The 13,359-nt window shown below is 42.7% G+C and overlaps 1 protein-coding gene across 5 annotated transcripts in view; it reads right to left on the bottom strand.

The window, feature by feature from the left end:
• Nucleotides 1-275: 275 nt before the first annotated feature.
• Nucleotides 276-13,359, bottom strand: part of COMTD1 (catechol-O-methyltransferase domain containing 1) — a 31,348-nt gene continuing 18,264 nt past the window's right edge. For 4 of the 5 annotated variants that reach the window (XM_075841771.1, XM_075841774.1, XM_075841776.1 and 1 more), the window contains 2 exons: nt 12,300-12,436; nt 11,505-12,151 (listed from right to left, as the gene is read on the bottom strand). In XM_075841771.1, the coding sequence (XP_075697886.1) occupies nt 11,999-12,151; nt 12,300-12,436 (290 nt within the window). In that variant the 3' untranslated portion in view covers nt 11,505-11,998. Of the gene's footprint in view, nt 2,025-11,504; nt 12,152-12,299; nt 12,437-13,359 lie in introns of those variants that run through there. The other variant, XM_075841773.1, reaches the window with a different exon arrangement.

A 13,359-nucleotide genomic window follows, 5' to 3' on the forward strand; every position in this document is an offset into this window, starting at 1 on the left:
GGCGCCGGACGGCGCCAATTTCGAATAGGACTGTGTGGGAGCGGCGCATGCGCAGTTCCCACACAGACGCCGTACACGGCAGTCAATGGGACGGGAGCCGTTCACAGTCCCTATGGGACTGTGGCTGCCGTATTCCATGTCTGTGTGTGTCGTTAATCGACACACACAGAAATGGAACAAAAAATGGCAGCCCCCATAGGGAAGAAAAAGTGTAAAAATAAGAAACAGTAAAACACAAACACACAAATGAATATAAACGTTTTTATTAAAGCACTAACATCTTTAACATATAAAAAAATTATTTGCGATGACACTGTTCCTTTTTAAGGGCCGAAGTTAGGAATTCCCTTAAGTCCCTAAAAGAAGAGATTTACCTCTTCCGCTCAGATTGATGTATCAGATTCTTCTGGTGAATATAGTTTTCCGTTAGAAGGTGGAGGGCTGAGCTGTTGAGATTCCTCTGAAGAGGACGGGGGAAATAAAAATCTGTTTTTAGCTGAGGACGTGTAATCGCTCCTTAAAACTTTAAGAGCAACAATGAATATTGATGACCCCAAAGAACCCCGTTCTGTCCAGGACATAATGATTTGAGGGTTTAGGGCCTAGAAAGCAAAGAAGCTTTCCTATTCCTAAAACTAGCAAGTCTCAAATGGGAATGGAAAAGCCCCGCCAAAGATTGGCATCCAAGTTTCTAAAGAGGAAATATACTTTTTGAGGAGAAGGTCTGTAAAGATTGGGATAGTACCCCTAGACTTGATGCTCCAGTTGCCAAAATGTCAAAAATAAAAGCTCTTACCTTTCGAGGATCTAGGTTCCCTTTCTGACCCCATGAATATGGAGGCAGATAACGATCTAAAAATAAGTTGGGAATCTGCTCTGGGGGCTTTTAAGTCGGGTATTGTGGCGACTTGTGTTGCGAGGTCTTAAAAAAATCTGGATAGCACAGTTAGAACTACATGTTGGAGAGATATATACCAGAGAGCAGATCATTTCCTCCCTCCCAGTTCTACCATGGACTGTAGATTTTTTTTGGCTGGCTCCTCCATAGATTCTGTCTGACTGCTAGATCAGCAGCCCTTCCAAATTCATCTAGGAGGACTATCTGCCTGAAGATTTGGAAGGGGGGCACAGGCTCGAAAGGGAGGCTGTACTCCATTTCCTGTTCTGGGGATTTTTTGTTTGGACCTCTGCTAGACCCTTTATTAAGAAAGGCCTCTGATAGGAAAAAGAGATTTCCTACTCAAGAAAAACAAACTGAAGCCTTTCCTCCCAGAAGGTTTAATTAAAAAAAAAAACTAATCCAAGGGGTTAGGATTTTAAGGCCTCAAGGTTTCTTAGGAAGAACAAGGGCTTCCTTTTCAGGCCTCAGAATGACCCAAAAAACAAGGAACACCAACAATAACACCAGAAGAAGCATGGTGTGGGGTCGCCTATCTCTGTTTTATCAAAACTGAAAAGATCTCTGGACCCTGGGGACTATAAGATTGGGATATGTTCTAGAATTCAAGTCCCTACAAAGGTGCAAAGACCCCTAGAAAAGCAAGTAGCGTTAGTCAGAATTTTTCCCCCTTACAAAAGAAGGGGTTCTGATTCCAGTTACAAGTCTAGAGATCGGGAATGACTTCTACTTCTCTCTATTTTTTAGTAAGAAAAACAGAAGAGAAATTCAGGGTCATCATAAATCTAAAAAAAAAAACAAACATCTCAGGCTCTTGACACTGCAGATAGAATTAGTTTGCTCTATTCTAATGAAGTTGGGGTGGAACATAAATTAAAAGAAATCAAATTGATTCCCTCGCGCAAGTGTGGTTTTTATTTTTTTAGGGATTTTTCTAGACTCCTCCAGGCAGATGTCCTTCCTTCCACAGGGGAAGATCCAACCTCTGCTAGACCGGGTCTCAGAACTTTATTTGAGACATACGACATCTTTCAGGAGAGCGATGTCAATCCTGGGCCTCTTGTTGTCATGCATTCCAGCTGTAAGGTGGGCTCACTTCAGATCCAGGGCTCTACAACTGGACATTCTAAGGAAATGAGACAAAAGCAGTTACTTTTTAGATCATTCCCTTCACGTTTCCTCTTCAGACAGGCTGTCTCTCAGATGATGGTTGAACAGAGAAAATCTCAGGAGGGGTATTCCAAGGGCAACAACTCCTACAGTCAATGGATGCAAGTCCTTGGGGTTGGGTAGCTCACTGTGACTCCTTTTTTTCACCAATGTCAGTGGGACTACTAGACATCTCCAAAGTCCTCCAACTTCAAGGAGCTAGCGGCAGTTTTTCAGGTTTTGAAAAACGCCTATACAAATAATTTTGGGTCTGATTATAAAGCTCTATTCTGACAACACGACAGCAGTGGAGTATATAAACCATCAGGGAGGGACAAGATCGATCCCACTGATGAGACCCTGGTTCACATGGTTGGGGAGAATATCCTCAGATCCGCCTTGGATTCTCCCGACCATATCAGTAATGCACTCAGAAATATCAAAACTCCATCTGACAGCCTGGAAACAAAGGGTAATTCTTAGGCAAAGAGGGTTCTCTGAGTCAGTCATTTCTACTTTGCTAGCCAGCAGGAAATCTGTTACCTCAAATATATATTTAAGAGTCTGGAGAACATTTATTAAGTTTGCAGGTATAGATATAAATCCCCTAGCTATACAAGCTATCCCTTTAATTTTAGATTTCCTCCAGGCAGGGAGGATAAAAACCTTAAGCCAAGCACTTTAAGGCTATGTTCACACGGGGTATTTTGCCGAGTTTTTTGACGCGGAAACCGCGTCGCAAAAACGACCCGAGAACGCCTCCCATTGATTTCAATGGGAGGCGTCGGCGTCTTTTTCCCGCGAACAGTAAAACTGCCTCGCGGGAAAAAGAAGCGACATGCCCTATCTTCGGGCGCTTCCGCCTCTGACCTCCCATTGACTTCAATGGGAGGCAGGAGAAAGCGTATTTCTCGCTGTTTTATGCCCGCGGCGCTCAATGGCCGCAGGCGAAAAACGGCACGATAATTGCCGCGAAAATCGGCGTGCAGGGAGAGGAATATCTGCCTCAAAGTTCCAAACGGAATTTTGAGACAGATATTCCTCCCCCAAAATACTCCGTGTGAACATAGCCTAAAGGTCCAGATCTCTGCCCTGAGTTCCTTTTTTGACTTTAGGTTGGCTGAACACCCCTTAGTCAGGAGATTCTGGATGGCATCCCCTAGGCTCAAACCCCAGATTAGGTCTTAAATCTCTCGATGGGAATTAAACACTCTTCTTACTGCTATGACAACTTTGCCTTTTGAACCCCCTAGACACCGTAACCATTAAGATGCTTACACTCATGATGACGTTTCTATTCGCCATTACTACGGCCTGTAGAGTGAGTGAGATAAAGGCCCTCTCTGCTTTTCCTACATATACACTGCTGTTAGAAGATAGAGTTATGAAGACTTTACCAGGGTTCCTTCCCAAAGTAGTCTCTCCTTTCAATCAAGATCAGGAGATTATTCTCCCCTCCATCTGTAACTCTAAGTAGGAATACTAAGGAGCAGCAGTTTAACTGGATGTAAGGAGATGCCTGGTTCAGTACCTAGAGGTCACCAAAGATTGGAGATCTTCTGAAAACCTATTTATCCAATTCCATGGTCCTAACAAGGGTTCGGCAGCCAGTAGGCTACAATAGCTAGATGGATTATACAAGCCATACATTTAGCATATGTTAATCAAACGATCCAGAGTTCTTTGGAGCTCACTCCACGAGGGCTGAGCATGTATTGAATAAAAGTGATCGTAATTCACAAGAAAAACATGGAGCTTCCCTCACACCTTCCTTAACCCTTCCCGACATCCGCCGTATATATACGGCGCACGTCGGGTGGGGGAGTGTGAAGCGGATTCACGGGCTTAGCCTGATCCATAGGACAAGTGTTTCAGCTGTGTGTTACACTTCCGGGTAATCCCGCTTGTTTAACCCGTTAAATAGTGCGGTCAATAGCGAACGCAGCGTTTAAATCATTGAAAACAGAATCCTGTAGCGTTCCAATGGCCCCTCCCAGGGTCGAGATTGGGGGTTGCCATTGGTAGGCGTGGCAGCCTGGGGGCCTGATTAAGTCCGCCATCTTTGTACTCCTCCGGCAGGGCTTCATATGGGACAGTCAGAATCACGATATACTGCAATACATTCGTATTGCAGTATATCGTGATCGCTGTTTCAAGTCCCCTCGGGAGTTAAAAAAAAATAATACAATTTCCCTCAAGCACAATGTAAAAAGAATAAAAAATTCACAAAACTGGAATCGACGCGTCCGTAAAATTCTAAAGTATTACAATGTATCATTATTTAGTCCGCACGGTGAACGCTGCAAAAAATAAAACCGTCAGATTTGCTGTTTTGTGGTCACATCTCCCACAAAAAATGTAATAAAAAGTGTCATGTATCCCAAAATGATACCAATATAAACTACAGCTCTCCTCGCTAAAAATAAGCCCTCATACCGCTAAACAGAAAAATAAAGTTATGGCTCTCAGAATATGGAGACAAAACGCAAATTTTTATTTTTTAACAGTTTTTTTTTCTTGTAAAAGTAGTAAAAAATAACAAAACATAAAAAAAATACTATATAAATTTGGTATCGCTGCAATCGTATTGACCCGCAGAATAAAGTTAACATACCGTTTTTACCGCACGGTGAACGCTGTAAAAACAAAACCACCCAAAAGATTGAGGAATCAGTTTTTTTCCTATTCCACCCACAAATATTTTTTTCCCAGTTTCCCACTACATAATAGGGTACAATAAATGGTGCCATGAAAACTTCCCGCTAAAAACAAGCCCTCATACGGCAATATTGATGGAAAAACAAAAAAGTTAGGGCTTTTGGAAGGTGGGGAGGAAAAAATTAAAGTGAAAATCCGAAAAATGGTGGGATGGGGTTAAGCATTATCAGTTAGAGCTGCATACAGCCTCTGACCTAGCCTTTGGTAGAAAGTCTTAGGGTATGTTCACACGCTGAGAGGCATTTACGTGTGAAAAGACAGACTGTTAACAGCTGCCTCGTTTCACACGTAAATGCTCCTCGTAATTTACGAGGCGTCTGTGACGCTCGTAAATCTTGAGCTGTGCTTCATTGAGTTCAATGAAGAACAGCTCAAATTACGTGGCAAAGAAGTGCCCTGCACTTCTTTGCCGAGGCAGTCAATTTACGCGTCATCGTTTGACAGCTGTCAAACGACGACGCGTAAATTACAGGTCGTCTGCACAATACGTCGGCAAACCCATTCAAATGAATGGGCAGATGTTTGCCGACGTATTGTAGCACTATTTTCAGGCGTAAAACGAGGCATTATACGCCTCGTTTACGCCTGAAAATAGGTCGTGTGAACCCAGCCTTAGGCTGGGTTCACACGACCTATTTTCAGACGTAAACGAGGCGTTTTATGCCTCGTTTTACATCTGAAAATACGGCTCCAATACGTCGGCAAACATCTGCCCATTCATTTGAATGGGTTTGCCGACGTACTGTGCCGACGACCTGTCATTTACGCGTCGACGATGCGTAAAATTACAGCCTCGTCAAAAGAAGTGCAGGACACTCCTTGGGACGTTTTTGGAGCTGTTTTCTCATAGACTCTATTGAAAACAGCTCCAAAAACGGCTGAAAAAACGCCCGCGTCAAAGAAGTGTCTGTCACTTCTTCAGGCGTAAATGGAGCCGTTTTCCATGGACTCCATGGAAAACCAGCTCCATTTAACGTCCGTAATGGACGCAGCAAAAAGCGCCTCAACATGCCAATACGGCTGAAATTACGGTGCTGTTTTCACCTGAAAACAGCCTCGTAATTTCACCCGTTGCGGACGCTGCCGTGTGAACATACCCTTACAAGCTCTAGTCCCACCATAAAATTCTTAGACATCTATTGTAAATCTCCAGGAGTGCTGTCATAGATGAAGGGGTAAAAGATTGATTACTTACTGGTAATCTGTTTTTCATGAACCTATGACTGCACCCCCTTGTTTTACCTCCCTTTTTTATGTATTTTTCAATAATTAGAAGGATTATCCAGAGATTGAGATCTGGACGGATCTTTTGTAAATATTCTCTATTTTATAAGTGTGAGGTAGCTTCACTAGGGTGGCGCAAATAAATATATATATATGTAAAACATGAACTAAACTAATTCCCATCCTGAATTCTTCCTTAGGGTATGTTCACACGGCCAAATTTCAGACGTATACGAGGCGTATTATGCCTCGTTTTACGTCTGAAAATAGGGCTGCAATACGTCGGCAAACATCTGCCCATTCATTTGAATGGGTTTGCCGACGTACTGTGCAGACGACCTGTAATTTACGCGTCGTCGTTTGACAGCTGTCAAACGACGACGCGTAAATTGACTGCCTCGGCAAAGAAGTGCAGGGCACTTCTTTGCCACGTACTTTGAGCCGTTCTTCATTGAAATCAATGAAGCACGGCTCAAGGTTTACGAGCGTCTCAGACGCCTCGTAAATTACGAGGAGGAGCTTTTACGTGTGAAACGAGGCAGCTGTTAACAGTCTGTCTTTTCACACGTAACTGCCTCTCAGCGTGTGAACATACCCTAAAAAAGGCTCTGTCACCAGATTTTGCAACCCCTATCTGCTATTACAGCAGATAGGCGCTGCAATGTAGATTACTGTAACGTTTTTATTTTTAAAAAACGAGCATTTTTGGCCAAGTTATGACCATTTTTGTATTTATGCAAATGAGGCTTGCAAAAGTCCAAGTGGGCGCGTTTAAAGTAAAAGTCCAAGTGGGCGTGTATTATGTGCGTACATCGGGGCGTTTTTACTACTACTAGCTGGGCGTTCTGACGAGAAGTATCATCCACTTCTCTTCAGAACGCCCAGCTTCTGGCAGTGCAGACACAGCCGTGTTCTCGAGAGATCACGCTGTGACGTCACTCACTTCCTGCCCCAGGTCCTGCATCGTGTTGGCCACATCGGCACCAGAGGCTACAGTTGATTCTGCAGCAGCATCAGCGTTTGCAGGTAAGTCGATGTAGCTACTTACCTGCAAACGCTGATGCTGTTGCAGAATCAACTGTAGCCTCTGGTGCCGATGTGTTCTCGCTCGTCCGACACGATGCAGGACCTGTGAGTGACGTCACAGCGTGATCTCTCAAGAACACGCTGTGTCTGCACTGCCAGAAGCTGGGCGTTCTGAAGAGAAGTGGATGATACTTCTCGTCAGAACGCCCAGCTAGTAAAAGTAGTAAAAATGCCCCGATGTACGCACATAATACACGCCCACTTGGACTTTTACTTTAAACACGCCCACTTGGACTTTTGCAAGCCTCATTTGCATAAATACAAAAATGGTCACAACTTGGCCAAAAATGCTCGTTTTTTTAAAAATAAAAACGTTACTGTAATCTACATTGCAGCGCCTATCTGCTGCAATAGCAGATAGGGGCTGCAAAATCTGGTGACAGAGCCTCTTTAAGACTGGGTATGTGGAGAGGTGAGTCCTTTTTAGAGATCTATATATATATATATATATATATATATATCTCATGCTTCCTGTCCAGCTAGTGGGATGTCTCTCCAGGGGTGCTGTCATAGTTTCATGAAAAACCGATTACCGGCAAGTAATCGATTTTTTTTTAAAAATTTTTTTTGGGGGGGGGCGGGAATAGAAAAAAAAAAACACGATTTCTGCCATTGTTCTATGCATTTTAAATTTACGACGTTCACTGGGCAGTGTAAATAAAATGTTACCTTTTATTCAATAGGTCGGTATGATTACGACGATACTATATATCGGTTCTTTATGTTTTTTTTACTACTTTTGCTCAATAAAAACACTTTTGAACTAAAATTATTTGTTTTTTTCATTTATCGCTTTCCAAGAGCCATAACTTCTATTTTTCCATCATTGTTCGTGATATGTGGGCTTGTCTTTTGCTGCATTGGTCTTTTTTATTGGTACTTTTTTGGGGTAGATGGGACTTACTGATTAATTTTTATTACTTTTTTTCAGGGGCAATGGAAAAAAATGTGAAATTCCGTCATTTGTTTTTTGCGTTTTTTTTTTTGTCTCCATTCAAATCAGAGCACTGTCGGCGACAGTGTGCACTGGGAAACGGGAGGTCAGCTGTCGGCGACAGCTGACACTCCACTCTTGCCGGCCATCGGTCCTTTGCTATTGATTTTTGCAATTAACCCCTAGCATATCGGCAGACCCCGGTCTGACAATAGTTAGCATGGCAAACGGAAGCCGGACAATGGCCTCCGTGTCTGCCATGGACGGAAGCCCATCAGGACCAACCTCCGGCTGGTCCTGATAGGCTTCCTGTCAGAGTGACAGGAAGTCACTATGTCGTTCCCAATGCACACTGTCGGCGACAAGGTGTGCATCGGGAACCGGGAGGTCAGCTGTCCCCGACAGCTGACACTCCAGGGTTGCCGATCAGCGGCTCATCGCCCCTGATTTCGGCAATAAACCCCTTAAATGCGGCGATCGATTGCGATTGCCGCATTTAGGGTGTTTTGTAGCACATCGGCAGCCCCCATGCAATTGTGGGGGTTTGCTGATGCTTGTGATGGCATCCGGAGGCCAGACAACGGCCTCCGGGTCAGCCATGTATGGAAGCCTATGAGGACTGGCTGGTCCTCAGAGACTTAGGGTCCTCGCTAGACTAAAACGTCTGAAAATACGGAGCTGTTTTCAAGGGAAAACAGCTCCTGATTTTCAGAAGTTTTTTTTTAAGCCACTCACATTTTTTGCTGCATTTTTTTATAGCCGTTTTTGGAGCTGTTTTCAATAGAGTATCTGAAAAACGGCTCCAAAAACGTCCCAAGAAGTGACCTGCACTTCTTTTTTGCGGCCCTCTTGCCCTTTGCCAGAGCGTTGTTAGTTTTCCCGTTGTTCGTCTTGCTTATGGTCTCCCAGTGTCTTCCAGCCTCCCAGTGTACCTTGCTCCTGTATTCCGTATCCCGTATCCTGTTTCCGTGCTACCTAGTGCTATTGCCGTGCTGTGCTACCTGCCGTGCTGTGCTACAGTCTACGCTACCCTGCTACGCCTCACCGAACGACTTCCCACCGCCTGGTTCTGGACGTGTCCGCCTCGCCACTGCCTACGATTGCCTCAGGTACTCTCGCTGAACCATTGAACTGTGTACCCTCCGGTTTGGCCAGCTGCCATCCCCGCTACGCGGTACGGCCCAGTGCGTCCACACCCCGCATCGTGACACGTACCATAAAATGGTACCAAAAAAAGCTACAGCTCGTTCCGCCACAAATAAGCCCCAGACCACTCCATCGACCAAAAAATAAAAAAGTTATGCTTCTCAGAATGTGATGATCCAAAGCCATTTATTTTTTTTAACAAATAGTCTTCTTTGTAAAAGTAGTCAAATATAAAAAACCTATATAAATTTGGTATCACCATAATCGTACTGAGACGCAGAATAAAACTAAAGTTGTCGTTTTTACCGCACGATGAAAGATTTAAAACAAAACCCCAAAAACAATAGAGGAATCAGTTTTTTCCAATTTCAGCCCGCAAATAATTTTTGTTCAGTTTCTAGTACATTACATGGTACTTTAAATGGTGTCACTAGAAAGTACAACTCCTCCTGCAAAAAATAAGCCCCACACCGCTCTAATGACGGAAAAATAAAAAAGTTTATGGCTCTTGGAAGGCGGGGAGTGAAAAACGAAAATGAAAACGCAAAAAAGGATCAGTCAAAGGGTTAATTAATTTCTAATTAAAAAAAAAAACATTTATGACCACACATAGGGGAATTGCAGTACTCAGGAGAAATTGCTTTACAAATGTTGGGTTGCTTTTTCTCTTTTATCCCTTGTGAAAATTAAAAAAATTAATATTTTAGTGGACAAAAATGTTGATATTCATTTTCATGGCCTAATTCCACAAAAAACCTATGGGGTCAAAATGCTAACTATACCCCTAGAAAAATTCCTTGAGGGGTGTAGTTTCCAAAATGGGGTCACTTTTGGGGGGTATCCACTGTTTTGGTCGTCGCTCCAGGGCGTTGCAAACACGACATGGCACTGAAAACCAATCCAGCAAAATCTGCACGCCTTCCCTTCTGAGCACTGCTGTGGGTCCAAACATCAGTTTATGACCACCTATGGGGTATTGCCGTAATCAGGGAAAAATTGCTTTACAAATGTTGCTTTTTCTCCTTTATTCCTCGTAAAACCACTTCAATCAAAATTGTGCCTAAAATATATTCCTAAAAAAAGGAGGCCCCAATATCCTCTAGGTGCTCCTTTGCGTCTTAGGCCTGTGCTTCAGCCCATTAGCACACTAGAGCCACATGTGGGATATTTCTATAAACTGCAGAATCTGGGTAATAAATATTGAGTTGCGTTTCTCAGGTGAAACCTTCTGTGCTAGGGTATGTTCACATGCAGTGTTTTCAGACGTAATTCGGGTGTTTTATGCCTCGAATTACGCCTCCATTGCGCCTACAAACATCTGCCCATTGCTTTCAATGGGTTTTACGATGTTCTGTTCCCACGAGGTGTAATTTTACGCATCGCTGTCAAAAGACGCCCGCGTCAAAGAAGTGCATGTCACTTCTTGGGACATTTTTGGAGTCGTTTTTAACTGACTCCATTGAAAAACAGCTCCAATACCGTCCGTAAAATACGCCGCAAAAAACACGAGTTGTTAAAAAACGTCTGAAAATCAGGAGCTGTTTTCAGGCGAAAACAGCTCCGTAATTTCAGACGTATTTTGCTACTGCGTGTGAACATACTCTCACAGGATTTTTTTTTATTACAAATGAATTTCAGCAAAAAAATATTTAATTAGTAAATTTCACCTCTACTTTGCCTTAATTCCTGTGAAACGCCTAAAGGGTTAAAATACTTTATGAATGCTGTTTTGAACACTTTGAGGGGTGCAGTTTTCAAAATGGGGTGATTTATAGGCACTTTCTAATATATAAGGCCCTCAAAGCCACTTCACAACTGAACTGGTCCCGGAAATAGCCTTTTGAAACTTTCTTGAAAATATGAGAAATTGCTGCTAAAGTTCTAAGCCTTGTAACGTCCTAGAAAAATAAAAGGACGTGAAAAAAAACTATGCAAACATAAAGTAGACATATGGGAAATGTTAACTAGTAACTATTTTGTGTGGTATTACTATCTGTTTTGCAAGTAGATACATTTAAATTTAGAAAAATGCTAATTTTTCGCTAAAATTTTACGTTTTTCATAAATAAATATTGAATTTATCGACCAAATTTTTACACTAACATAAAGTACAACATGTCACGAGAAAACAATCTCAGAATCCCTTAGTTAGGTAAAAGCATTCCAAAGTTATTACCACATAAACCGACACATGTCAGATTTGAAAAAAACATGTGTCCACAAGGCCAAAACAGGCTACGTCCTAAAGTGGTTAATGGGGATATCTATGCACTAAAAGTTACTACGCTGTAGATTTCTTGACAAATGTATCCTCGTCTGTTCGTAGCGATTTTCAACAATAAACCACGATTTGAGTGCAATGCTTTAATAGACCCTAAATTTTGTGCCATCAAGCTGATTTGCGACTTCTGCCGAGCATATAGGATTTCCCCAAAATGCTCTTCCTTTTGTCTATTAACAGTCTGTAAATTGTCAGCATTTCCTGTCCGATTAGTGTCCATGCACATGGTAAAGTCACATGCTGGAAATTCTGAAAATGTAGACACGAAGTCCCTCGAGGTTCGTATTATGGACCCGTTGGCATACAGTGGCACCGTATTCTCTTCTATAAGCAATAATTCTGGTGGAGAATACCTCTAATACATCATGCTGGAACATGCCATGATTTGTTTTATGGAAAAAACTGCAGTGTGAAATCAGAGGTACTTGTAGGACCCATAGCAGTATCTGGCCAGAATATTTCGTGTTTTACACATCTATAATATAGCCTTGTGCATGAGGCCTAATGCCAAAGTCTTCTTTGAGAAACAATGTACCTTTGGAAAAGTGGAAGATAATTGGGTTTAAAGCTTGAAACATAAAATCAGTCCATCAGCAAGAGGTAGTATACTTAGGAAAACACGAGCATCCCTTAAGATGGCTTCATTCATCTGCTGTATGCTTTGCACCTCATCAGTCACAGAGTTCATTTTAAGGACTGCTCCATTGCACAGGACCTGATCAATGATAGAAGGGTTAATTTTTTCATTTTATGATATAATGTGTTATACATGAATAGACAATATACTGTACTGTATATCCGCTGCTTGCTTTAAGCTATTGTTTTATATATCTCTATTATGTACAGACTGAGCATGAACTTACCCCATCGATGGCTAGAACTCCTCTGCTCTTCAGCAGACGCAGACATTTCTCATAATATTTTCTGCAGTTTGTTTGACCAGCCATATTTATAAAGATTAAGTCAAATGTCGCAGCTTCTCCGGCAGATAGTAAATCATCTATACACAAAAAAAAAGAGGTTAATATAAGGCATTTAGAGTGAATGCCACAGCTTGACTGGAATCTCTTTACTAAGGGTGGGGGGTAGAAGTCACCATAAGGTTATGGACCTACACATAGGTGAAGGTGCCACAGCAACTCTTTTTCATTGATACAATGCCAGCACTGGGAGAACAGCAGCAAAAAATACATGCTTAGCAATGTGTAATAACAATTAGGGTATGTTCACACGGCCTATTTTCAGACGTAATTCGGGCGTTTTACGCCTCGAATTACGCCTGAAAAGACGGCTCCATTACGTCTGCAAACATCTGCGCATTTTTTGCAATGGGTTTTATGATGTTCTGTTCAGACGAGGTGTAATTTTACGCGTCGCTGTCAAAAGATGGCGCGTAACAATACGCCCGCGTCAACGAAGTGCATGTCACATCTTGGGACGTTTTTGGAGCCGTTTTTCATTGACTCCAATGAAGAACAGCTGCAATAACGTCCGTAAAAGACGCTGCGAAAAACGCGACTACATGCAAAAACGTCTGAAATTCAGGAGCTGTTTTCGCCTGAAAACAGCTCCGTAATTTCAGACGTATTTAGCGTTGTCGTGTGAACATACCCTAAGGCGAAGTGCGTGCCGCACGACTGAAGTGTGGCCAAGATCCGCGCCAACATGCGGATATACCGCAAATGCGCATGGTTCTCAAATGCTTGTATGGGGTATGTTCACATGGCCTATTTTCTGACGTTTTTCGGGCCGTAAACGCCCGAAAAACGGCCGAAAAATCGGAAGCAGAACGCCTCCAAACATCTGCACATTGATTTCAATGGGAAAACGGCGTTCTGTTCCGACAGAGCGTTTTTTGCTGTGTTTTTTACGTGGAAAAAAACGGCCACGAAAAAGAAATGCAGGTCACTTCTTGAGCCGTTT

The sequence above is a fragment of the Rhinoderma darwinii genome, chromosome 11, assembly GCF_050947455.1.
Source record: "Rhinoderma darwinii isolate aRhiDar2 chromosome 11, aRhiDar2.hap1, whole genome shotgun sequence".
NCBI classification, from domain to species: Eukaryota; Metazoa; Chordata; class Amphibia; order Anura; family Rhinodermatidae; genus Rhinoderma; species Rhinoderma darwinii.